The sequence below is a fragment of the Paramormyrops kingsleyae genome, chromosome 5 (assembly GCF_048594095.1).
Source record: "Paramormyrops kingsleyae isolate MSU_618 chromosome 5, PKINGS_0.4, whole genome shotgun sequence".
In the NCBI taxonomy this organism is placed as follows: Eukaryota; Metazoa; Chordata; class Actinopteri; order Osteoglossiformes; family Mormyridae; genus Paramormyrops; species Paramormyrops kingsleyae.
The window spans coordinates 33,173,826-33,201,648 of record NC_132801.1 but is presented as its reverse complement, the minus strand read 5'-3'; the positions used below and the strand labels follow the sequence as shown (position 1 = coordinate 33,201,648).

At 49.4% G+C, this 27,823-nt stretch overlaps 1 protein-coding gene across 5 annotated transcripts in view; it reads left to right on the top strand.

The window, feature by feature from the left end:
• The window catches only part of capn15 (calpain 15), a 62,106-nt gene that overhangs the window by 9,641 nt on the left and 24,642 nt on the right, over window positions 1–27,823 (top strand). For 2 of the 5 annotated variants that reach the window (XM_072712603.1, XM_072712604.1), the window contains exons 2-3: window positions 6,328–6,475; window positions 24,230–25,742. In XM_072712603.1, the coding sequence (XP_072568704.1) occupies window positions 6,381–6,475; window positions 24,230–25,742 (1,608 nt within the window). In that variant the 5' untranslated portion in view covers window positions 6,328–6,380. Of the gene's footprint in view, window positions 1–1,286; window positions 6,476–24,229; window positions 25,743–27,823 lie in introns of those variants that run through there. The other 3 variants (XM_072712602.1, XM_072712601.1, XM_072712606.1) reach the window with 3 other exon arrangements.

Here is a 27,823-nt window from a genome sequence, read left to right as displayed (position 1 = left end):
TTTTTGCTCTGTATTCTAGAATAAACATTGTTTGTGTTTTTTTTTCTTTATTGAATAACACACGTGTGCCTTTGAGCACTTCAGTATTGTCGTGGTGGCCCACTGCATAGTATTACCTACTGGACTGAACCAACAGCAGCTCGATGTCAGTATATGCCTGTCTAACAGTGTCAGTTGGGCCAAAGCTAAAAATGGGTAATTACCAAAAAGGCTATATAACACATCAGCCTGCCCACAACTGGTCACGATACGTGGGAGATTCACACATGCCGTACCTGTGAACCTGTATGCTTTTACTATATGAACCTGTTTTTTTGAGATCATTTTACTGGCATATGTTTGTATTGCATGATAGTAAATTTATGGGAAATCTGCACCTCTTATTAAGAAAAATTGCAGCTAATTAATTCACTGTAGCGCGTAAATGATATGTGATGTTGGCATGGTGAGCCAGAAAACTCAGGCATGTTTGTTGTGTGTTCTTGTCATGCTCATGGAAGAAAGACTGTCAGCTGCTTAAAATATATCTTTAGACCAGTGTTTCCCAGTCTGGTCCTCGGTTTTTGCTCCCTTCCAGCTCCTAGTCTGCACTGAGTTGGCAGGGACCTGGGAGGGAGCAAAAATATATACTGTCCGTGGGTCGGGGTTGGGAAACTCTGCTTTAGATCATGATAAACTCCAGTTCGGTTCATTATTTTCAAGCTCAGTAATGTAAGTAATTGTCATACACATTCTTTATTGTGACAGTACAGGTAACCTAAAAAGTTAGAGGTTAAATTAGAGATTAATGCATTGGTGACCATCTTTTCTCATCTCTCCTAAATAAAAATAAATATTAGACACCATCCCAAATTTTGAATTATTTAATTATTAATTATCAGTCATTCATTTTAATTATGTATTTGGATATTAGTATGACTGCAATTAGGTATGTCAGGCTGGCTGTTTTAGCTGGGCACAGCTAGACACTGACAAGATATCACAATAATATCAAGCTATCAAAATGTAATATCATTACAATTCATACGCACTGGAGATGCTTTGTGGTTGGCAAGTGTACCATGCGTCTCAGAATTTAATAACCACTTCAGTTCATATCTTGATTTGATTATATAGTAAAATCCCGTTATAGCAGTCTCGCATATAACGGAATTTCACTTATAACGGATAAACAATTTGGTCCCCAGGGCCGCTTTTAGCTGTAGTTCTGTTCGGCTATAACGCACATGCAGGCTCCGCCTACAAGGCGCGTGGCGTGCCGGTGATATCCAGCGCAGATACGTACGTAGACGTTAATAGTCACGCATCTGGTCAGGTAAAGTTTGATTACTACATGTACAATATAATAATCTATACCACAAGTGTGTCTGCTGAGGTGTGGCATGAGTAAATGGTGTCCTGTAGTTGTGTTCCGGGCTTACAGCAACTCTGGATATAAGAAACTTTGGATATAACGGACTGTTTTGCCAGGTCCCTTGAAGTCCGGTATAACTGGAATTTACTGTAACAGATCTCTGAAATAGGCCGTGTGATGGTCTTCTGGGTTGTATTGTAGGATTAGGGGATTCATTTCCACCTTGGCTGTGCCCCATCTTTTCTCCATAATCATCTAGACACTCTATAGGGTCCTCCAGTTTGTAGCTGTCCAAAAGCCTAGGAATTTCTGAGTCTATTCAGCACAGACATGTGCGGGGCTGTAAGAATTACTTCGCGTTTTAGCACCACCTGGCAGTCAGATGCGGAATAGCAGCCAGTCGGGCAGAAAGCTTCCGTGGTTCTCATCACGGTGCCACTCGGTACGCTGTATATGTAAAACACCATCCGACACAAGCAAGCTGCAATTAACTTATAAAGCAATGTCAGGGGAATGGGTCGTGATAAATGAAAGAACACGGGAGACCCTGTGGGAATTTAGGGACACACCTGACTTAGCATTGTATACTGCAGCGTACATGTACCCGTCATGGGCTGATGACTGTCCTTTCGTGTGACGTGTTTGAAACCGGGGTAATTCCGTCAGGGAGAAAGCAGAAATCTCTTGCTGCAAGAATGCTGATTGGATTGCACTGTGATACATATCAGCATTGCTTTCCGTTGCACTCCATTTATGGAAGTACCAAAGAGCCGCTGACTAAAAAGGAATCTCGTAAATAATTTTAGTATAACAAGCGTAATACTTTAATTGCTATTTTTCGTCCATTCACAAATCTTCTGGCGCTTAATGCAAATGTTGGTCATACTTAGCATAAATGTCCTTAATTAATGTCAGTGAGTGAAACGTCGGCTGTGCTTTCCGCCGCTTTAATTGATCGCGCCCTAGCAAATGACTTGAGTCTGAGGATCCCTGAGGCCGCGGAAGGGATGCGTGCGAATCGGGGCTCCGCTGCTTAATGGAGGGCAACAGGTGTTATCCTGCCAAATCATTCGGGATCATCTCATCAACGCTTCCCTTTTCCTCGCGTATAATTGTGCGATGTAGATTCTTGTAAATACTTTTATATTTCATAATCAAACTACCATACATCGGTGGAGCAATGGTTGAAGTGCAATTATATGTGTTATTGGCATTCCATTGTTTGGTTTTATTGCTCGCTGAAACGTCATTGCCAGCAACAGGAATTGTGTACGTTTGCTTTTCATGCTGTTGTTGGTTATTCACCGGAACATCACGGCAGTCAGTCTTCTGTCAAAGTGACCTGACAAGTCTCACAGGCTCGACGGTTCATGATGGGTCTCGAAGTGCCTGTGATGTCACTGTGCAGTCGTAGATGGTAATTGTTAGAATTACAGATGAGTCAGTCTTCCGATGACGTCGCGTCTTCCGATTTATTTGTGATCATTAATGTTAATTAGGCTGAAATACTGGTTTTGGTTCTTCATGCCGCATGAGTCTGCAGGACAGCCATCAGCTTATACACATATACTTTTTCCATTGCGGATATTCGTAAGGGAGGCGTTAGGCAACGTAGATATGTTTGAAATGGTGATCCGATGAATACTGTATTATATCCGCTCTGTTCCATCGCAGGGCAGCAGAATAATTTCCTTGAAATAGCAGGTTCTGTTTCTGTTCCGAAAAAATGGTTTCCAACAGCGGAGGTGATGGTAAATAATGGTTAATACTAGGATTGGACATTTATTTTGGCATGGTGGCATGACGAAAGTATTCGGTCCGAATGAATGAAGGCGAGACCCCGCGCAGTGCATGTGTGACTGGCCTTGCTCTGCACCGTTCTGAAAAAAGCCGGCCACGGCGCATGCGCTCACATGACTCCCAGCCATCCGATGTAACGGACGGATTTACATCTGCGCCTGCTGCACTTATGCGAGGGCGAGAGAGAGTGAGGGAGAGAGAGAAGCAAGGGAGGGAGAGAATTAAGCCCACGAAAGCCGCATCAGAATACGATGTGATGGAGACGGCCCCGGCGCACAGACGCACGTTGCGTCCGAGGAAGAAGCTGCGTATTGCTGGAGGAAGCCGTACGACTCCGGAGCGCTTTGAGGGCCGAAGTGGGAGATCCGGCTTTCTGAGCACTGGGAACTAGAAGAAAGTACCTGGCTGTAGAAGGCGAAAAATACACTGCAATAGCAGCCGAGGCAATGTGTCATAAACATTTTTAAGGATCGGCGCGCATTAGTTGCTCTTCGCAGTGATTTTATGCATTTCTATTTTTACACGTATGGCATAGGATTGAGTTCATGAAATTGTTTCGTTATTGACCCGGGTCGATGCTTTTATTGGGATCCGACTGGAAATGCAACACCGTACTAGGAGTACCGGTAAATATGCGCTATTGACGGTGGTGAGTTTGGTGCTTTTCTAAATCATCGTACATTTTTATTTGAAAATAGGACATGCATTCGATTAGCATATTGCACAGCTGTTGACTTCATGAAATATTGATACCGGGATATGAACAGTGGTTATAAACTGACTAATGACAAGTCACCGAGCTGCTGGAAAATACTATAGAAAGATAAATCGGACGGTCTGTGCATTTTCCGGCTGTTCCTCAAAACTCGTTAAACAAGTGCTCATGTCTGAGAGCTAAAGGCCAAAATAAATCGCATTAATTGCATGGAGTATTTCTGATGGTGAATCGGTTAGGATCGCCTGGAGTGACCGCCGATGCGCATCCGACGCCTTCAGTCCTGTCATCTACCGGCTTCGAGTCGCCTGCTTTGCTGTGAGCAGCTGATCCCGGCGTATCTTGTGCACATACTCACGTCGGTGTCATGAAAAACGACGTATCGGGCTCAAATGAAGCCGCACCTTTACAGACTGTGATGATCTGCCGCCGGCGGACAGGGCACGGCGCAGGCATGACACCCGTTTGACATTTTATGCCTCCGTTCGCGACCCAGTATTTTTTTATGCGGTGGGACAGTGTCTATTTTTACTCCCCACTGCCTCTGAAGTTGCTCCAGAGCCGAACCGGAGTGTGTTAAATTTAAGTGCTATATATTACCGAACCCGTCCGCCGTGTCTCCATTGTGCGTTTTTTTTTATGGATTTCCCCCCCCTACCCCGGTATCTCTTACTTTCCGGCACATTCGCCCCCCAGCACACTTCCTCCCGGTAAAGCTCAAGTTACCGACGGCGGGGGAAAGAAACGCGGTATGTGAACTAATCCACTGCGGCAGCTGCGAGGGACGGCCGAAAAGCGACAAAGATGCATGCGAAGTACCGGCTATTTCACCCATGTTTGGCAGGCTAATAACTACAATATTCCATATGGAAAATGCATAAATCCATACTGGTTAGAAGCAGTGAACTTTAACGAAGTTGGGCTTTTCCTTTTTTCTAATGATCATTTTATTGAAGAAAAAAAAAAAAATCATCAGGAGACCTATACCATTTTAGTCCTTTGTCAGTTTTACAGGCCTGTATGTAAATCTTTGTCCCAAATTTCCGTGCCTGTTCTTGTCCTGCTTTTGGAGCCGAATGTTTCCAGTCAGTTGGGAGCATCTTATCAGATCGCCACCAGACTAAGGGCATATTCAAGCTGATCTGCAAGTCTGGTGGCCTGGGACCCCTGGCTCTCTGCAGATGCTACTTAGTCTGGCCGAGGTTGGCGAGGCGTGACTCCTTACCGACATCCAGAGGATCACCCGACTTCTCTGAAGAAGGGAAAGTGCGGGAAAGTGCAGGACTGTGGCTACAAGCCGGGCATCTTGCTGAGAGCGCTGTCTGCTCTCAAGTTCGCGTCTGTGTGCAGCCTGTGTCAACTGTTCTCCATGCTGCTTTTCCAGAAAAAGAAACAAAACAAACCATATGCAGCAAGAATATTCGCAAGCATTGCAGGACTGAATTTGTACAGGATTATCCAGCATGTGTATTTAATGTCCCTTGTGCTCTGTTACGCATTTTTTGTGGACATTAAAACATCATCCTCAGAAAAAAAAAAAAATCCTCAACTGGCCCAGTGTTTTGGGATTTTATTCGTGACAATTCATCAAGTCGGAATGTTCCCAAAAAACTGTCCTCGTCATCATCATTATCCTCATCCTCTCAGTGTGATGTCTGCCAGTGGAGCCCCGTAGTCTGTCTGGCTGAACTCGCCCCACCCAGAGTAGCACCCCCTCTGCAGTGTAGCTTTCCAGTGGACTTTAATGGTGTGGATTGAGGATGATGATTCTTATACCCTTTCCAGGTGCAGACTCGATACTGTTGTTGGTTTCACTGCAGGCGCCTGCTTAGTCAAGAAGATGCTTTGACCTGACCTTTTCATAGAAGAAATAGGTGACAGTTCCTCTGGGTGACAGGAGGAACAAAGGACTGACATAAATGACTTCAGCCATGCCCTTATTTGGAGTTCACTCACTCAGCAGACCTGCTTTCTTGATGAAAATGCGAAAGGAGCATTTTTTAATGTCCTGGAATCGCCCTCTCCCCTGATGTTTAATTATAGTCTATAGCTATTTTAAAGGAAGCCTTGGTTTTAGGAGGGTCAGCGTCTCCTTACAGTCTTTTGTATAACAGCCCTTTGAAAATTTTTAAAATTTCACTTCTAATCTTTTAGCTACCTTTGTTCGCTAATGGATTTTTGAGATCATTGTAAACACAATTACCCTTGTAACATAAAGCGCTCCTCCGTGGAAATGCAGCTTTTTGTCTGAATCAAGTCCCTTTTAGCATGACCGAAAGTGCTTGAAAGGCGCTGCCCTATGGGATCATTTAACCTTTGACATTTTTAGCCGCCCACACACGGACAAACTGCGTCAAGTATAGTTTGCACTGGAGAATCCTGGAAGTAGGCTTTACCCACAAGTGACATCCACTGACAAGGGGGGCTATGGGTAGCTCAGCCTCTTCTCTTACTGCAGAAACGGAGTCGGATCATGGGTTCCGCAGCACGCCATACTCATCATCGCCCCCTATGGGCTGGTTAAGGAACAGCCACAGCAGCCCAGTTTGGGGAACCACCTTCATCTCCCGGCAGCAGCAGGCTCCGATCCCGCACCGTGAGCGCAGGTAAGAATGACGGTTTGGAGCGGGACGGTATGGAACGTACCACTGTTTTTCCCCATTTCCTCAGCTAATGGTGATTCACTCCTGCATTGTCTGCAAGCTGTGGAGGTTTGGCACTCGTTAATGAGTCATGCAGTGAAAGTGTAGTTACTGTGAAGTGCATTGGGCTGCCGTTAGCCTGAACTCGGAGACCTTGGATCAGTTCGTTCCTCACTGTCAGCCCTGCGCACGTCGATGACCTGCATTATTCTGTCACAACAGGATGAGTGCTTCACTGCCAAAGCCTAGGGCTGTTAACGCGCTTCACTGGCACTACCTGTGTGCGGACTCTGGCTGTGACATCCCCCGGGATCCGATTGACGCTGGGGCGTTGGTCTTCGCGAACCTCTCTCGTGTCATTACTGGGGGCTTGATGTTGATTGACTCGAGCATGTGCTTGTAAGCGTGATGGCTGTCGACTCTGCCAGAATGTTCAAGCTTTTTTCCCCATGTCTGTCCATTGCTGAGTGCAGGGGATCGGTGCAGAATTCCATGGAATGATACTATCAGATCATATGAAAGTGGAGTGAGGTTTCGGAATGGAGCGTGTCATCTGGCTACCCTGCACGCTCCGTTTGTCCTCCAGATGAAAGCCACTTGCATTTCCGAGCCACCAATGAGACTTTTTTTTTTTTTTCTGTCACCCACCAGCAGGAAGTTCAGCGGCATCTGTGGAGGTAATATTTGAAAGGTCCCTTTAAGGAAGTCCTCTGTTTGCCTGGACCCCGGCGAAACGGCTGATCGACGTGGCGGCACAGAGCACCTGCAGTTTATCGAGCCGCGGCCGTGTAACGCCGACTTTTCGATCCCTCAATTGGATGGGGGTTAAGTGTTCTCGTTTCGAAGACAACCTGCCTCCAATATAGAGAATACGCCATCCTCTCTGATGGCTTTAGAGTTGGATTCAGATGTTGTGGACGAGCCGAAGTCGAGGTGACCTTGAGCTCTGCATTCTCCGGCCTCCAAACAAATCCATTTGGCTGGGCCATCGATGGCGTGTTAGACTTCATGATTGAAAAGCTCGATCTAGTTTAATTTTTCAGCCATCTGTTTGCCATTGAATTCAGTGCATCGCTTAATAAACACGCCGCTTTTCACTCCTCTCTAATATTCGGAGGGTGAGTGCAGCTTTGAGTTTTCTTCAATACTTTAAAATGCATGTTGGCTCAGAGAGTAGACTCTCGTCTGTGGCTAAGCTCTCCCAGCTCTTCCGCAGTTCAAGCCGGAGGTGTCTGGCCTTGTTTCCCATGCCGAACAGCCTGGGATAGAGATGGACCTGGGGTTGGATGCCAGAGCTCTCGATGCTCATTAGGAATGGGGTAACCGGTGGGGCTGGGAGGGGCCACATCACCCCCCGATCCGCTCTTGCCTGCCACGAGTGCGAAGCAGGCCAGGGGTGACAGGAGTATGGCGGGGCCTCACTCGCAGGGGGCGGGGCCTCACTCGCAGGGGGCGGATGGACGGGTTCCGGTGGTTCTCTTTAGAGCTATAGCTGCTTAAAGATTTTTAAAGTCATTTTTTTGTTTTTCTTCCTCCTTTCCTCCCTGCTGTGGGTATCCCCATAACAACAGGCCTCTGTCTGTATACCCAGCTAAATACTGGTGTCAATCAGCAACACATACACACACAAATCTGTACTCTCCATTCATTTCTATGGGTAGAACCCTAATCCCAACAATGTCAACCTTAACCCCTGCCCAGCCATAACCTTAACTAAAAATAACCAAACAAAATGCAAGTTTTTGGCATTTTAGTTTTTTGATTGCAGTCACAGATTTTTCTAAAATTTAATTTCCGTTTATGGGGACTGGCTAAATGGTCCCCACAACGTCAAAACAACAGGTTTTTATGGCATTGTGAGGACATTTTGTCCCTACAATGTAATGTATACCTGGACATACACACACATGCAAACACACTGTCTCAGTCAGCTACACACACACTGACTGCCCCTGAGTCTCCATTGTGGTGTGCCCCCCCCCCCCCAGAGCACTCTGCCCCGGCCCCTTGTGACAGGCCTGGCTGGGGAAGCTGAAGTGCACACAGTAGACTGAGGTGCCTCTCTCTCTGTCGTTAACTGATGTAGGCCTCCCTTAATTCCTCACCAAAGAGTACGCATAACTCTGGACCGTGTAAAATGAGGCTAGAGTTTAGGGGACGCCCGGCCTCTATACTGCGGTACTGCGGTTCTCCCTTTCTCCATCACCCCCCCGCCCCCCCATCAGCAATTAATTAGCCTTTTGATTTTGCTTTCCAATTTAGTTAACCTGATGTGACTTGGCCGCTATTTATAATAACACTTACACGAGTGATCCTCTGACCGTCCTGTGCCTCCTGTCTACCCTGTGGCAATATGATGCAGAATGCAGGAACGGTTCAGTTGAAGGATACTGTAGCCCTGGTGCACCCTGGGATACGGCCCACGACAGAAGTGCCCCAACCCTTAGGAAAGGCTGTCTCTGCAGGGCCTCTGGACCCTTGCGACCTTGACTCCCCCATTTGAGGCCACATGGTCTTAGGGATTTCGCTCGCCGGTGTTTTACTGGGCCCTCTGTTCCAGATGCACTCCATTCTTGTTGCCATGGTGCCTCTTTTTAGGGGTCGAAGGTGATGAGCAGAGAGATGCTTCTGCGCCGTTCAGTCTTTGAGCCGCTGCTGTAATACCAGCTCGTTAGTGCGTAGAATCGCATTACATTTATCTAGGGGATGATTTACTCTAAATTGATGTACAAATGAGGAGAATAGGGGGTCAGAGAGCAGGGTCAACTGGTGCCCAGTGCCCCTGGAGCATTTGGGGTTAAAGGCCTAGGGCAGTGGTAATATAGTTACCATGGCAGCCATAAGATTCAAAATCTCAGCCGTGTGTGTGTGTGTGTGTGTGTGTGTGTGTGTGTGTGTGTGTGTGTGTGTGTGTGTGTGTGTGTGTGTGTGTGTGTGTGTGTGTGTGTGTGTGTGTGTGTGTGTGTGTGTGTGTGTGTGTGTGTGGTCCGATCCCTAAACTTACTGACCTGTACACCCCCCACTTCTTACTGTTCTTAAGGTTTTTTATTTATGAGCCATCTTGGAATCAATTTTAGAGGAAAGCCCATCAAAGCATCAATGTAGGCGTTTATACTGTAATTTGACCTTTTGTAGAATGTGGAAATCGTTTCCCAAATCCAGATATCCGTGCAAAATGATGACAGTGGGCATCAGACTTAAAGGAACATATAAAAGATTTTCTACCATTATTATGATGGATATATTATGCCTTTTGAGGATCATAAGCTATTATCTAAAAATTCAGTTAGTACAATGTGCCTCTAAAGGACTTTTCTGCTTCATCCAAATATTTTCAGTTTTTCTGAACACTATTCGGGCGAAAGATGTCAGGGCAACATTTATTCGTTAAATATGGGCAATTAGCCTTATTTCTGTTCCTTAACAAAATGGATTAATATTTAGTTTAATGGGCATTGAGAGAGATTGAGGCTTTGCTCCCTTGATTGCTGAGGTGTGATGCACACTTGCATTTTAAAACTGAAAGATGAATATGTATTATTTTGTTTTTCTATGGTAGTCAGCTGAGGTCAAGACATCATTTGTTAAATGTTAAGGATCAGCCATACAGAGAAAGGTGCTGAATTACACACCTTTAACTAGTGTTCGAGGCCCAGCAGAGGTTTCCGTGACGACATGGGGCCTGCCGACCGGGCCCTTGGGCTGTGATGGGAGTAGCTGTTCAGTGGTGGTTTCCTTGGAATCAGGACTAGAATCAATGACGTCGGCTGCATTACGGGATTTACATTCCCATGACACTTCCTCTGCGGGGAGGTGATGGGTCGAGAACTAGGTTGTAGCATATCGCTCTTTTGCATTCTTGTTATTTTACATTTCTTTTTTTGGTAGAATTAACAGCAGGATAAACTGGAATCAGTTCAGTGGAAACACTGTATAAAACCAAAAACTTGGTGAGAGAAATTAGCGGAGGACTGCTGTGCGAGTCTGGGGGGGCCTTCCTTCCGGGTAGCACCCTGAACTGCGGGATACAGCGTCTGTCAGAACGGAGCCAGCCAGTGGGAATCACTGCGGAGGAGGGAGGGCCTGGGGGGCTGTCGGCCCCGCTGTTTCCCAAGCCCGGGAAGATCACCTAAGGCTTAGACTCTCGCTAATTAGGCACTGCGTTGTGACTCAGTCGTTCCAGAAGCACGGGAGAGAATGACGTGGGTGCTTCCTGGCCAAGGTGGGCTGATTCACGAATTTCTTGCACGTTTGCAGAATATCGGAAATGGCGCTACACGGAAGCACCTCCTTATTCCGAATCCTTGTTCCCGGAGCGTCTTTTACCCTGGATCCGCATATGAGGGATCCACAGAACACCAGCGTATCTCTTTAACTTATTTCTGCTCTCAACATCATTTATCTTCCTTTTTGAAGCACAGGGTAGATCTGTTATAGGTGGAGAAGTATGATACTTTGGTTAACATATTGGTATTGGCCGTTGTTCACTTAAGAATAAAGACATTGAGGTGTCAGTCTTGGTCTGTAATATCAGTTGATATTTAGACTTTATCAGTATTCAAAGTTAACAGCCCCAGAGCTGCTAAATTAATGGAGATTGCTTTGGGTGATTAACCGTTTTCCGCAGGGGAGGATGAAGGATTTTGTCGGCTCGTTCACCGCTTAGAAACTTCCAAGTTGGTGCTACTTCACTGATGCCTCACTGCCTGAATTGTATGATGTGGTTACTACACACATTCATAAGATCATAGGAAGTAACGTCACTGACATCAGTGACACTGCAGATTTGTGGAACTTAAAAATCTGCCGGTTATCGGTATGCATGATATCAGACAAAAAAATACTGGTTAATGGTATTGGCCAAAATTCCCACGTTGGCGCACCGCGAGGCCCTGCAGTTTGTTCTTTGGTCTAAATGTCAACGTTTGACATCTTGACGAGTGACCTGCAGCTTTGAGTAATGTGCAAAGTGATGAGCATTCCAGTACCTGCAGCTCACTGCAGCCGCACTGCTCCCGTATGCTTCAGCCGTCTTGCTCCCAGTGTTAATGCCGATGGTCCGTGGAATCGTCACTCAGTCTTTTTCGGCACGATAAGCCCAAAAGTACTTATACCTTCTTTAATGCCGTAATGTGTCCTACATCTCATTGTAATTGGCTTGTTATTAATGGGAAGCACGTTTTGGACAATTACATTTTAATATGCTGAGTCTGAATAGACGTGCTAGCAAATCCCTCTTTGAGCGAAAGTGCAAGTTAATAAAGAGGCCAGAACACAATCAGTCCATCTTGCGTAGACGCTTATGTGGTACTGGGTTGTGTTGGCACTGGAGCACATGGTGGGCGAGTACAGAGGGCAGGCAGGGAAGACCGTGGCTGGGATGCCAGACCGTTGCAGGGCACACAATCGCAGACGTCGGGCACTTTAGAGGAGGCTAAGGGGTCTGTGGGGGAAGCCTGGGGTACGGAGGAAGGTCACATGACAGGGAGAACATGCAAACTCCACACATACAGGGCTAGGGGTGAGTGACCGGCTGCTTAACCCTACAGCCACAGTGCTGACCTCTGAGCCTCCATGCTGCCAATCTGAACGCTGGTGAGACGCTGAAACGTTCATCCCAGTGCTCCAGTGCAAGACATGTCGCGCATGTGCTGATCAGCACCCTTAGGGACAGGTGAGAGACACAGGGTCTGTGTGGGTTACACATGACCTACAGCCCGTTCGCTTTTCTTGCGTCAGGAGGCTTCCTGGCCTTATCTTCATCCCTAACACAGCCGCTCATTTCTTCAGAGCCCCCTTTGGGAATGTCACCAATTATCTGGCTGCAGTTCCACGTCATCAGTGTCAACTTGCGTTGAACAGTTGACGTCTTTTAGTTCCTAAAATCTTTTCAGCAGCCAGTGGAAGGATTAACAGATCTTATTGACTCTGGTGTGCATTTATGATACGTTTATGAACTATTTCTGCATTAAGGTAACATGCAAATTGGAGTTAGGAAAGACTACCAAAGTTCCATATCACAGATACTGAGTTCAGTCATATCTCTTGCCACGTAGACATGCGCTACTGTGTGCTGAAGTGTGGAGGGATTTGGATGGGGCGCGTCACCTCTCAATCAGTCTCGAAAGTCAACCCTTTCCCCTCTGTTTCTTCTTAGGGGTGGATGAGCTCTAACAGCCCCTGCTATGGAATCGAGACGCACATTATAAGTGGATAGATTATTACCACCTAGTGCCCCGTGCTGTCTGACCACCTGCACTGATGGGTCCCCAGGCGTGGGCGTCCCGAGTCCTTTCATAGGCCTGCGCACTGCGCCGCGTTCGCTCAGACTTCGGGAGCTTCCTTTGAAAAATGCGAGCGAGTCGGCGGCGTGCAGGTTAGTTTTCCTCTCCAGTGCCTCGTCTCTCGGCAGCTCTGTGCTGACTCACCCGGCCGCGCGGATGCTAATGAGCACGGGCCTCGGCGGCAGCCTGCCGCTAAGTAAGCGTCACTCCCACTCTCCCCATTTTGAATGTGCCCGTCCCACTGAGAGGGGCTGGTGACTAAGTTAGGGCTGAGAACACAATGAGGGACGCGGCATTAAAAAAAGAGCAAACCTCCACTACATGCCTGGAAACTATACAAGTTCATATGGGACTGGTCAGGGAGCTGGGTGTGGCTGGCTGACCTGGGGGGGGATTGAGTGGCGGTTTGGTTCGGAGTTCAGGAAAAGGGGGGATGGAAGCAAAAGGAGGAAGGCGGAGGGGAAAGGTACAGACAACAAGGTCAGGATATGTGGTCTTTAAGCCCATGAACAAAACAGAAGATTGAGGTATTTTACCGACAACTCAGACTAGGTCGTTCTTAAGCCAGAAATACAGAGAGCTGTCAAGCTGTGGAGTAGTTGGTGCGAGTCGGTCACTACCTGTTGCACCAGTGTCTGTAGCGTGGTTGGTCCCTGTTGGTGCTGTTTCTTCTGTTTTACTAGTTAAATCGATATTGAAGCTGGTTGAAAACTGACTTCTCTAGTTGGGCTGTATGACAACTGTCACCTGTAGTCGTGCCGTTGTGTTTCAGCAAAAATCAGTTGGGGGGGGGGGGAGGAGGGTGGAGCCAATGATTTGTCACCCCTGATTACACTAGTTTTTTTTGGCCTGGTGCGTACCCAGACTTACGGGGATCACTTTTATACTTGGCCTGTTTCCTGAAATCATAAATGCACTGTAAGGATGGCTCTTCCATACTGATTGGGCCAATTTTGAATCCCACGCTTCTGCTTACTGTGATTCCAGCTTGTTTAACCACGATCACAGACAAAGCTGCTAAATAAGTTCAATGATATTGGCACTTTCTCGGGCAAGGTGTAAGCACCATCTTCCAGTCGGCCTTGCCAATTTCTCAACCGTAGGACTAGGGATCTTCAGTTTTACAGCTGCATTTCACGCCCTCTGTCCTGTCCGTTCTGGCAGTACAGGATGACACACATTACATTAGTCTGACAGACAGGAAGGATTGGAGAGTGCTTTAGAGAGTGTGAATGTAGCAATCGTGGATGAACAGCATGTAGAGCCCTTCCAGAAGCCTACGCGTGTTAAAAAAAAAAAAAAAAGTGTGGTAGTCTTTATGAATGGAAGAACCCTTGTGTTTACCATAATCCACATCCCTCCCTCTCCCTAGACACGTAATGGCACCTGGGCTTCCCACCACAGCTTCCGGGCTCCTTAGTCGTGCTCCGCAGTCGAACGTTTCCCCGTCGCTTTTGCACATGGTGATTATGATGTGCATTAGCAGTGTTGGATATTGACTGCTGGCGAATCACTTGCCTTTCTTCGTCTGTTTCCAGCGCCGGACTCATTTTTTTTAATTTAGCATTGGTGAGTGTTTTGCAAAGCGTTAGCCAGCAGGGGCGGAGACGTGCGCATTAGCAAAAACAGGACGCGTGCTCTTTCCAGTTTGGTGATTTGGCAGCTAGGTCAAGTAATCAAACTAATTAAAAAAAAATGAAAAATAACAAATGAAGAGCAATCCCTCCCAGCGCCCTGCAGATGCATTAGCTAATTTTCCATAGCTAACACAAATGAATATGCTTTATTCCCTGTTGTACTTATTGAATATAAACAGTCTAAAAATATTAAGGGTTGGCTATTAGTGTCTGTTGAATAAAGGCCTTGATGTAACCGTGGAAACTTATTTTTGGGTGGGTTGGTTGAAGCGGGCTGCTGCCTGAGGCTGGGACCTTGCCATCCTCAGTCCTTCTCTGAGGGAGGCGCAGAGGACGGAGATTAGCTCACTTTTTGTCTGGCGGGGTTCACGGCTGGCTTCCTGTCCCTTCCGGCTATGCCTATGGGTGGGAGTCCTGGAGTGGCAGTGTCCTCTGGGTGCTCAGCAAACCCTGGAGCCCACTGATGTCATCCTGCATCAGAGGCACTGGGTCTAAACCCAGACCCCTCCCAGCAGAGTTGGCATGGGGACCGTACGTTGAGTGGGAGTTCTGTGCTGAGATTAATTGGCCATTTCAAACCAAGGGGAATGAGAATTAGGTCACAGTACCCTGCCATCCACTTGTGGACACTATAAAATAATTGAATGTTGACATAGTATGATGAGATTACAGCATCACTGCATCCCTTTACATCTGAAATGATTTGGCATCCTTGTCAGCAAGGCCTCACCGCCACATCGGCTCCTATTACGCTCCATGTGCCTCGTGAAGTCTCTTGCTGATTTATGCTTAGCTAATGCGGATAAGGCCATCATCCTCAGCCAGAAGGAGCCGCTCGCCGCGTTTCTGGATCTTTCCGTTGTGGGACATGTGCGCTTGGCTGTGTCCTTCGTAGCATTAGATGCGGGTCGTTTCTGAAGGGATTAAAAGTCGATGTTAGCCAGCCCTTTTTTACGATGGTTTAATAGGTTGACTCCTTTCCCATATTCATTAGTTCCCCGAGGTCACCAGCCATCTCTGTTATTGAGGTCACTTCCAGAGCTTCCTCCACTCCCAATCAAAGTCCTAAAGCTTCCCAGTCGGCCGGCCGACATACAGTCACATGCTGATCAGGCCTGGGAAGGCTAAAGATTTTGGGGTAATGGTTGCTCTCTGCCCTCATGTTTATCTGCATTCCAGCAATAATTGGTGGTGTAATCTGTGACTTTGCTTTAGCACCCATCCTAATTACAACGCTTTGCGCTGGTAGCGGTCATTCTCCGTGCATCTATTTTGTCATTGTTATTAATGATGATGATGATTTTCTCTCGGTTATGTCTTATTCAGTGCTCTCTCTGGACTTGGCTAATTGTTGGGCCACTGTGTGTATAAATTCTCATCTGCCATTGGATGTGTGTTAAACTGCCCGTGTCGGTCACACTGAGGCTCGTCGGTGAGGTGGCTTAGGCGATCTGTCCTGCCTCTCAGCTCTTTACTGTTTTTACCGCATCGTAGCCGTCGACATCTCTGCTCCTGTCGCCCTCGTTCAGGTGGGTGCGATTCGCGGGGGGGCAGGGTAACGTTCAGCTGCCTCAGCTTGATCATAATGATCACTCTAGGTGATTTAGTGCTTCTACGGTTACCATGAGGCAGCTGTTCACCTTGGAAATGGACAGTGTGTTTGACTCTTGTGTCTCTCCGCCATAATGTGTGACTTTCTGGGCTGATGCGTCTTTTCTCGGTGCTAACCCTGCTTTTAGCGGGTAGTGTGAGCTCTTTCCAGCTTCCCTCCAGCTGCCTGTTTGTCCGTGACGAGTGCGGTGGCTTCAGGCCTCTCATAAACGAGTATGGAAGGGGTCAAACCTGTCCGGCGGCTCCTCCGCTCCATGTGCCCCCATCGCCTGTGGGCCCTGGGCGCAATTAGCCGTTCGCTTCGCTCTCCCTTTATTTTTATTTATTTTTTCCTCCACTCACAGCCTGGTTACCATGGCAACCTCTTTTTACTTTGAGATGTAGGTCATGACGGGAGCAAACTGTCTCAAACTGGTCTAGTTACCCAGGTTTGTTGGGGGGGGGGGGGGGGCATTTATTGTGGGGGTGAGGCCTAAACATGGCCCGTTTGCGTTGGTTAGCTGACAGTTGGGCCGGTGGCATAATGAGGGTTTTTTTTTTGTTGTTGTTGTTAATGGGGATCAGGAGGAAAGGGGCCCTGACAGCATGTGATAGAGGCTGCTTAGTGTGGCATGTTGGGGGTGGGGGTGCTGGAAATGCAAGCTGTCTTTGGGGTGGGGGTGTCAAGGTCCTGCTCTAGTTTCCTGGAGGGTGTGGGGGGGGGGGGCGCTGCAAGACCAAGAAACGGCTGACTACAGTCGACTCGTAAAAGCTCTGTCACCTGACCCTCCTTCCAAAACAGCTGTAGGACAAACATACACACACGCACACACACACACACACACACACACACACACACACACACACACTACCAGAAAATAGCAAGCTAGTGACAGCACAGGAAGACCCCAAATGTAAAGTGTATCTTGGGCTGGATGGATTGTGAAGGATGCGGGACACGGAGCCTCCTGTGTTGTCACGGATCGGTCCAGGTGGAGACGGGCTTCAGAACTGTCACCGGTGACCTCAGAGAACGGAAAGGAAAGTCGCAGGACGTCACAGGAAGCGACAGCTGTGCTGACGGGCACTGGGTCGGGCCGGCAGAGCTGCATTAAATGTCCCCTCATTAGCAGCAAGTTAACGGGGGTTGAAAGGTCAACACTTCTCCCCCCTGTCCCTGTGGGGGGTGCTGTGCCATGCTCTCCCCCAGGGGGTTGGTGGATGGGGGGTCTCTCTCACAGTCTCCAGCTCTTGCCATGACCGTCTCCTGTCATGTGACTGGGGTGACCCCCTCCTCTGTTGCTCACTGGGTCATCTGTGCCACCCTCATAAGGGGGCTTGTAAAGGGATTTGATAAAGAGACAAGGCGGGGGGGGGAGGGGTGATTGTACGGCCGTACAATCAACATGAAATGATGGCAGGGGCATTTTCTGCATCGCTCGCATGACCGATGCAATGAGGGTGCCCCCGCTGTCCGACAGGCGGGGGTGTTGGCGAGTTCTCCAGCTGAGGCTCGCCAAGGCAGATTTGGCACAGAGGTGACAGAGACTCTGCACTTGCCACCTGGTGACTCACATCTGCACCCCGCTACCCGTGCAAGACGGAAGATGCTCTAGGTGGCACGTCCGTGTGACTCACTGGCACGTTCTGCCAGCTTCCACGTCTCCCCACCATATCCGGGACATGTTGTCCCCCACGTTGTCACCTTGCCCTGGTCACAGCGAGAGAAAGTCACACATGATGCGTGCGCTTCCCTGAGCCGCAGCGAGGTCCGGGTGGGCTCCAGTCCGCTGTCACCTTGTTCCCTTGTCGACGGTTTGACGTCACAAATCTGGCGTTTACCTGGTCTTGCGGAGGACAGCTCGGTCACCCTAAGGTCTCTGTCGCTCCCTGTGCCCTCCCCTTCCTGGTGATGGCGGTGGCTCTGTGGGAGCTTGTGGAGCTGCGTCTGCTGAAGTGCTGGCTGTCTGCTTGCTGTGGCTGGTTTTGATCTCGACGAGCGAGAGATCAGAGCTCCGCCGTCGCTCCGCTTCCTGGACCGGACTCCGTGTCTTGACAGCGTTCTGAAATGGAAATTCCATTCTCTTTGTGTTTGGGTTGTCAGTGGCAGTGAGGCTCAGTGGGTGTTCCTTCATTCCTGCCCCTGCTCTCTGTGTTTACATTGGCTTTCTCCAGGGGTCCTGATTACCTCCCGCTGTCCAGAGATGCGCATTTAGGGGAATTGGAGTCTCTGAATTGCCCATTCTATGTGTGTGTGTGTGTGTGTGTGTGTGTGTGTCCTACATTGTGCCCAGCACTCCCTGGGAAAAGCTACCAGTCACCATGACCGTGTACCAGATTAGAATTTGGTGATCAGTAGTCATTGTTGACACACCACAGCACACAACGACGAAATGTGTCTTCTGCATTTAACCCATATGTGACATAGCAGGGGGCAGCTAATTCAGTGCCTGGGGAGTGGTGTGTGGGGGCAGTACTTTGCTCAGAGTACCTCAGCGGTGCCTTGCTGGTCGGGGATTCAAACCAGCAATCTTTCAATTATAAGTGCACTTCCCTAACCATTAAGCCACCACTGCCCATTAGTAGTTATGGCAGGAGAACAAATGCTTTTTTCTGATTATTTCTTCATCCTGACAGAAGATTCCTTGCAGATGAGTTGTTTTGTAACATGCAGGGCTGTGGAGTCGGAGTCGGAGTTGAGGAGTCGGAGACAATTTTGGGTACCTGGAGTCGGAGTCGGCAAAAAGTTAACCGACTCCGACTCCGACTCCTACTAAATTTAAATGGGAATTAAAAAAGTAAGTTGAAATGTCCCAATTCACAAACAGTCATAATGAACTACTTCTCTGCTGTAAGAATAAAGCCCAATGCATGCAGTGCATAATGTTACCACAAAACGAACATGTCAAGTAACCATGAAGCATGCTTTTCATTGACTGTATGCGTCACTATATGGGATGTAATGCACAGGTAAGGTGCGGCACCGCTTTCCATTGTGTCGTGTTCCACTGTTACAGGGAACTGTGAACCTAGCCTAAAGCCCCCCATACATTTACAGATGCACTGCCGATTTTTCGGCCGTTCAACGAGTCATCACGCGTCAAACGCCTGAAAAATCATCTGGTGTGTTCTCAGCTCCGTCGGCTCCCCTTAGCTATGCGCTAGTGAAGGGGGCCGAAGGAGCCGAGAACACAGATCTCCCTACCTGTCTCCAGCAGAGGCTCGTTCTGCTGATCAGCTGGCCGGTGAGTGACACAATGCACTAAACTTCCGGCTGGCTGACAGAGGAGACAGCCACTGCAGCAGACAGAGGCATCACATTACTTTGGATGGGGGCGGTGGTCGAGATTTTCGGCAAGCTGGATCTGCCCGTCCATGTGGACACCCTCAATCTGCGGCCGCCAATCAATTGCCGCGATTGTACACGCACATCGGTCGGTGGCAAAATCCTTGTTTTCATTGTGTTTGTCTTTAATCTGGCATTATAGTAGAGTGTTGGCTTCCTAGCCAGTAGTTCTGTGGTGAAATGACATGTATGTTGCCTTCCTTTCCTTCAATGGATGTAGAAAATACATTAGCATAGTATATACATACAGAGGAGTCGGAGTCGGGGAGTCGGAGTCGGAGCATTTATCTACTGACTCCACAGCCCTGGTAACATGTGCCTGGTTGCATTTTTCACCTTGGATGTTTAGCTCATTTCATGAATTCAGTATTTCTTACTAGCTATGCTTCCAAATAAACCGAGTTTGCAGATTGGCTTATGAGGAAGAATTGGTTAGAAAAAAGGTTCTACTTTGATTGTGTGGAAATGATTTTGATTTGCGATATCCATCGTGAAATAATTAGCTGTAATTTGCAAAAACTTTGCCAAAATACCATTTGTACAACAGGTAGTAGCAGGTGTTTAGTATTTCTTGCAAAATGTCTTAAGAGGTGCACAGTAATTGACTGAATGATTTGTGTTCATTTGCACTTAACTGTGGTCATTCGAGTGCGGCTTGGTGTGTGGTTGCATTTCTCTGCGCCTTATGGTATCCTGTCCCGACAGGGAAGCACGTGAATCCCACCACTGTGACATTCCGGAATGTGCCATTGGGGTGAGAGGGTCTGTGTTCCAGCCTTTTTTCAGGAAGCACTGAGATGCCCTAGGTGTGGAGGAGAGAGAGAGAGAGAGAGAGAGTCCTCTGTGATAAATCGACAGACCCCACACTGCACTGGCATGTTTTTGGGGGTTCACTTACTCTTAGAAATCAGGACAGATGGAAATGTGTGAGTGGACTTGTCATGTGACCAAACAGGCTGTGGGTTCAAGTCCCTATAGGCAGCTGCGGTGCTGCCTTTTCAAAATGGAGATTAAATATAAATGCTGAGGAAAGACAGTTTACTTGTCTGCCTCCAGAGTCTCTGTCCTGATCCATATCAGTATGCTGCTCCCGATCACCAGTAAACAAAGGGCCATACTGCCTGAACGGCCCTGGGTGAAAGCAGAGCGCCCACAGAATGCTTCTAGGGGTGGGTGAACATTAAGGCACGCCCGGCGGCCCATTTCCACTGTTTTCACAGCTGGGGGGGGGGGGGGGGGCTCAGGGTTTCTGCTTACCTTCAGGGTTGGGGGTTCAAACACCACCTTTACTGTCTGTCTGCATGGGTCTGTCTGTGATGGACTGGCATCCCATCCAGGGTGTACCCCAGCCTTGTGCCCTGTAATGGACTGGCATCCCATACAGGGTGTACCCCAGCCTCGTACCCTGTGATGGACTGGCATCCCGTCCAGGGTGTACCCCAGCCTCGTGCCCTGTAATGGACTGGCATCCCGTCCAGGGTGTACCCCAGCCTCGTACCCTGTGATGGACTGGCATCCCGTCCAGGGTGTACCCCAGCCTCGTGCCTTCTGTAACCCTGTACTGGGTGGACAGATAGATGATGTTTGACTGAATACAGCACAGTGCCTGTTACCCTTCATTATCTTGCTGGACACTTCATACCATTCAAAGCATCGCCCTTCCCAACGCTGCTGAAAACTCGCCAAGGGCATTAGGGGCGGTAGCCAGACGTCCTCTCTGATAAACTCACCCTGGAAGTCTTGCAATCTTGAAGCCCTCTGATCGTTTCCTGACATGTTAATTGATTGTGTTGCCAAAGGTGCGATGATGGAAACTCGTGTCTCTGAGATTCTGGACTCGTGTCTCTGAGAATATCATGTTAGTTGTGCTGTTTGTTTGTTGTTCAAAACCGTTATGGTTCAGCTACTTTTGGTTCCTTGTTGGCACGCCTTCAGTCTGGCCATAAATTTTGTAGTATGGCTACTTGGGTTGGCCGGCTTGTCTGGAGCATGGCAGCTTTTTCTATGACAGCTGATTGGCTGATGTTCTGCCATGCCAGCCTCCTCGCCTAACAGGCGGCCCCTCGATCGTCAGCAGTCCAGTTCCGCACCTCGAGCGATGAAGTGTACCCGGCAAAAAGGCTATTTCTCAGATCCGTGCTCAAGCTGTGACGGCTTTCCCTGAGCGTGCAGGCCATAGCGTGACCTCCCTTATCGCAGCAATAGCTGCGCCATCGTAGCCTTCTGGGGGTATCTGTGGAAAGGCTATTGCCTGTAAAGTGTAGCCCTGGGTGCGAGGCTGGTCAGCGACTCGCCAGAGACCCCTGTTAGCTCTAATGGGCTTCCTGAGTCACTGGAATTTGCAAGCCTGGGTACAGAAGAGCCCTCTGGACCTCAAAGGCCTTGCCTGAACTGGCAGAGAGCGGTCGAGGTCAGGGCTGCGATCAGGGGGCGAGTAATCCGCAATCCCGTTCGGATTGAGTCCGTAATCTGTTTTCACATGTTCCACTCTGTGTCCCTGTTTTGTCAGTCTTATTCCTCTGGGTCTCTGAAGCCTTTCTGGGTTTCTGGAATGTTGAATCAGAGGATTCTCCTTGCAGTGCTTATGGGGACCTAGATCTTGGTGGGTTCAGGGGAAGGAGAAGGCCTCCCTGATGAGACCCTACTTGACCCTGCTATGAATCAGTGCTGGTTTTAGTTGTACCGTTGAAAACCATAATGGCTGAGCACTCAATGCTGGTGTCCCTGCCACACGCCTAGCAAGAAGGAATGCTGTCACAATAAATCTCCAGTCAGCCGCACGGCATGCCAGAAGTCCTGCGAAATGCCAGGTTTTTCTAGAACCTATAAACAGACTTGTTGTTCATCTGCTTCTGTTAATTTACATTTGAGCTTTTATCCCGATTCCTTGATCGACCCGATGATTAAGGACGCTTGTATGTCCGGCTTAGTTTAGCTTTACTTGAGTCCCTCTACCCCCGGCTAGACTATTCCAACCAGGCATGAGGGACCGATTTCCTGCGTGATTGGGGCTAATTGGCATCCCATTTGAAGCAGGAGGCTTCCTCTGTGAAGCGAGGGTCTGGTAACAGGCCCTCTTGTATTGTGCAGGGTTATTAGCCTGTATCGTGTGTGTGGAGAGTCATCCACAGTGTCCAACGATAGTGTCGTTGGGTTATAGCAGGTGCTGTGTCTGACCAAGGTGTGTGTGAAAGAGTCTCAGAGTCAGCAGAGGTGTTTGGGAATTCCTTGGAGCGCACAGTGGACCCTGCTACCATAGAGACTGGAGCACTGTAGGCGATTCCCGCTTCCGACGGAGAGTGCAGGAGCTTGGCTCTCTGGGCAGCCCGCCAGCCCGGGCAGGATGGCGCTAATGAGTATGAAACGCAGCCCAAATGCCTCGCGGCCTCACTGGGGAAGTGGCTCGGGGCTCGCAGACGCGTGCTGTTCGGCCCCGCCTCCATGTGCAAGGGGCAGCTGCTGGCTGGCCGCTTGGCTCGGTCACGCCCTGAAACTTATTGGATGTTTCTGGAGCAGCTCCGTAGTGATTGAGTCGTAGTGCGAGGCGGCCGTTTGCCTGCGAGTCTCACGTTCGCGGGCTCTGCTGGGCGTCTCGCAGACCCGACGCCACCATTCCTCAGCGCAGGCTCTTAAATAATAAAGCACTGACCTCATTTTCAGCCCCAGCCACCCCTTTCAAGCCCAGCCTGCTTGTTAGGAATATTACTTTGATCGCCATGCGCATGCGGAGCTCGGCCTGTCTGCGTGTCTGCGTCAGGAGGAGCTTGTTTGTGTTCCCCTCTCCATCTGACAAGGACCAGCTGTCCTGCATCCCGGCAAGGTGTGAAGACACATTTCACTGCCGCCTTCCCGCCTCTCCAAAGACGCCGTGACGGGATTCGTGTTGGAATCTGTGGTTTTATTTGTTTGTTTACTTGACTCGAGGCTATGCAGCAAGCGGCTGCAAACCCACCAGTTTATACACACTGTATATATGTGTGTGTGTGTGTGTGTGTTTCTGTCTGTCTCTGTCTATCTATCTCTGTCTGTCCATCTGTTTTTGTCTGTGCATATGTGTGTCTGTCTGTCCCTGTGTGTGTGTGTGTGTGTGTGAGTGTGTTTGCGTCTGTGTCTCTGTCTGTGTGTGTGTTAGTCCTTAATAGCTTCCGAAAGGCAGTGCCCTTTTCCCACTGACTTTGAAAGCATTCCCCGCTAAGTATTCCCCTCTATAGGATCTGGCCAGTCCTCTTTGCATCAGAGCTAGATTCTGTCTAGTCCATCCCGGGCTGGACACCCTGCCAGCTGTGTTAGTGCTGGAGCTTCTGTGAGCCCCACGATTTACCAGCACTGGGATCGGTGCCCCTGGCTGTCGTGCCTGAGGTTGACACCTACATGCCACAGTCTCGAATCCCAAGTGAGAGCTGGCGTCGTCTCAACTTCACACCCAAGTGTAGCTGGCCAGAGCTGCTCTGAGATACAACCTGACCCCCCTCTTTTACCACGTACCCCCTCCCCCCAGCCCTGCCTCTCGCCTTAACCAGGGCCCCCCCCCCCCTACCCCGAGTAATAATTCGTGTAAAAGGCACGTGGGTACATGGAATGCATGGGGGTTGTCTCAGTGTAGCACGCTGGTTATGGCCATTGGCTGGCGCTCTTTTCCCCATGATGTGCAAGTTAGTGGGAGATTAATGAGTTCCTGTTTTGTGATGGGATCCACGTCGCTCCTTCCTGCAGACCCCAAGTGGCGGGGGCTGATCTCACATCCACCCGATGAGGCTCATTCAGCTCTTCGGTGCCTCTACCAGCCGTGCTGAGCTTTACGGATGTTTTGCTTATGGGTTTTTATTTTCTGTCCCCCCCCTCCCCCATTTTTGTCCTGCAGTCACTCCCATTCCCCGGGTTCCATGGCAACAGTGGTGCGGGGCAGCGAGTGGTCGTGCGGCCGCTGCACCTTCCTGAACACGGGTGGTGCCCCCCGCTGCTCCATCTGTGAGGCGCCACGCCAGAAGCCCGACCTGAATCAGATCCTGCGGCTGAGCAGCACGGAAGAGCCGCAGCGCTGGGCCTGTCCACGCTGCACCCTCAGCAACCCGCATGGGTCCGGGGCCTGCTCCCTCTGTGGCTTCGGACCCTCGCCGGGCACGCCTGCTGCCAATGGGCCCCTTCCGGCCCCGGCTGAACCCCCTGCACCCACCCCCACCCCCCCGGGCCCACCTCTGGCCACCGTGCTGGATACCCGTGTGCAGCAGCCGGCCGCAGAGGAGGCACGTGGGCCAGAGGGCGACGGCGAGGAGCGGCACACAGAGCGGAGGACGGGCTGGGCCTGCCCGCGCTGCACGCTACACAACACTCCTGTGGCACTTTCCTGCTCCGCCTGTGGGGGGCCCCGCAAGCTCTCACTGCCCAAAATCCCCCCCGAGGCTCTGGTGGTGCCAGAGGTGCGCACACCGGTGGCCGGCTTCCCAGGTCACCCCAGTGGAGCAGCACCGCTCTTGGCCGAGGGGATGGACGATGTGCCCCCTGCCCCCTCGGAGGAGCCTCCTCGCCCCCCGTCCTTACCCCCTCCATCCAGCTTCACCCCTCTCTCCTCTCTCCAGAACAACCCAGTGCCGCGTAGCCGACGTGAAGTGCCCCCCCCTGGCCGCCCCCCTAACCCAGCCCCCAGCCCCACTTCCCCCTGCGCCCCCCCCGCCTGTCCCCTGCGCCTCCCCAAGCCCCAGCCCCAGTCCCAGGACCCCTTCCCTGGCAAGCGCCTCGGCGTGCTGGAGGAGGAGGAGACTGGAGCCCCACTGACTCCACCCCCCTGCTGCTCCTCAGCCAATCCAGGTTGCCCCTGCAAGTGTGAGTCATGCCGCTCGTGCCGCAGTGACCACATCGACCTGGTGGGTGAGTCGGTGCGCTTTACACCGGCCAGCCCCTCCAGCCCCGACTTCAGCACCTGGACGTGCTCCAAATGCACGCTGCGCAACCCCACCGGTGCCCCCCAGTGCAGCGCCTGCGGCTCCTCCAAGCTGCATGGCTTCCAGGACCCCACGTCTCGCTGTCCCCAGTGTGGCCCGTTGGCCCCCTGTTCCTGCGCCGCCACTGCCACCCCCGCTGCCGCCCAGGCAGGCAGGGGAGTCCCTCGCAAGCAGCCACGGGTATTCCCAGCACCGCCTCCGCTGCCAGTAGCACCGGATGTGCCGTCCCAGTGGGCTTGCCCGGCCTGCACACTGCTCAATGAGCTGAAGGCCAAGCACTGTGGGGCCTGTCACACGCCACAGCAGTACTTCACGCTGCGCAAGGGTGCCAAGCCGCTGAAGCGCAGGGAGAGCATGCACGTGGAGGCGCGGCGGCGCACCGACGAGGGCGAGGCCAAGGAGCTCTGGGAAAACATTGTCAGCTTCTGCAGGGAGGTGAGCCCACCCGCCGCTTTAGGGTCCACACACACCACTTTAGGGCCCCCCGCCGCTTTAGGGTCCACAAACTACTTTATGGCCCGCCCCCCGCCACTTTAGGGTCCACACACCACTTTAGGGCCCGCCCCCCGCCGCTTTAGGGTCCACAAACTACTTTAGGGCCCGCCCGCTGCTTTAGGGTCCACAAACTACTTTAGGGCCCGCCCGCCGCTTTAGGGTCCACACACCACTTTAGGGCCCGCCCGCCGCTTTAGGGTCCACACACGGAAGATTTACAGTGCGGTGACAAAGTATTTTCCCCCTTTTGGATTCCCTCTATTTTTTTTTCATTACACTTGACTGTTTCTGCTCTCCGAACAAATTTAGTATAATACAGAGCATACCCTGAGTAAACGCAACACGCAGTTTTTAAATGACTATTTAATTCAGGGATGTCAAACTCCAGTCCTGGAGGGCCGGAGCCCTGTGTAGCTTAGTTCTTTCCCTGTTCCACCATAAGTGATTCAGCTCAAGAGCTGTGTGGTAATTAGCACAAGGAGTTGAATCAGGTGTGTTATCGAAAAACTGTGCAGGGCTCCGGCCCTCCAGGACTGGAGTTTGACACTCCTGGTTTAATTCATTGAAGGAAAAAAATGAGCAGTATCCATATTACCCATGTGGCAAAGTAATTGCCAAAGTAGTTATAGCGTACTCACTAGGGTGGGGTGAAAAAATCAAAATTTCCAATAGTGTGGAAAAGTTGTCACTGGACCTCGTTATTAAACGTGCAAAATATCTTTGAAATAGGTTAATATTTTCAGGTTCTGCAATGCGATCGAAGTTTTCACCTGTCACATCAATCCGCAGATCCACGCTACGTATCATCCATATCATAACGCGATGTAAAATTGTCCCAATTTAATACAAGAACCTAACAATCGGTCAGTGACAATGAGTAAGTGGGAAACAACTCATTCAGAAATGTGGCGCTCAGGAGCATGTTTACACTGACATACTGGCAATACACACTATCCATTATCTATACAACAGGAGCATGCTTACACTGACATACTGGCAATACACACTATCCATTATCTATACAACAGGAGCATGCTTACAATGACATACTGGCAATACACACTATCCATTATCTATACAACAGGAGCATGTTTACACTGACATACTGGCAATACACACTATCCATTATCTATACAACAGGAGCATGTTTACACTGACATACTGGCAATACACACTATCCATTATCTATACAACAGGAGCATGTTTACACTGACATACTGGCAATACACACTATCCATTATCTATACCACAGGAGCATGCTTACACTGACATACTGGCAATATACACTATCCATTATCTATACAACAGGAGCATGTTTACACTGACATACTGGCAATACACACTATCCATTATCTATACAACAGGAGCATGCTTACACTGACATACTGGCAATACACACTATCCATTATCTATACAACAGGAGCATGTTTACACTGACATACTGGCAATACACACTATCCATTATCTATACAACAGGAGCATGTTTACACTGACATACTGGCAATACACACTATCCATTATCTATACAACAGGAGCATGCTTACACTGACATACTGGCAATACACACTATCCATTATCTATACCGCTTTATCCATCTGGGTCTTCCCAAAAATATTGGGACACCCCTCCAAATCATTGAATTCAGGTGTCCCAATATTTTTGATAATATAGTGTATCTAACCATTTTGACTGTCATGTTTAATACTTTTCATTTTGGTAGCACTGAGGAACAATTTTACATTGCATTATGATATCAGGGTTCCCGCGGGGTCTAAAAAAGTCTAAAATTCAGAAAGTTAAATTTATGGCCTTAAAATATCTTTTAAATGGCCAGATTTTCATCCTAGGTCTTAAATTTAATTTACCCAAGTCTTAAAATTCTTACCTCCGTTCATTCCCAAAAAGCGTTGTCCGCAGAAAATGAAATAGTAAAACGCTGTAAAACTAATCCGTTGGTTGTGTTTTCTGGTCTGCATCGGTGTCTGCGTGGTAATAAAACTACAAATCCCATTGCGTGATCA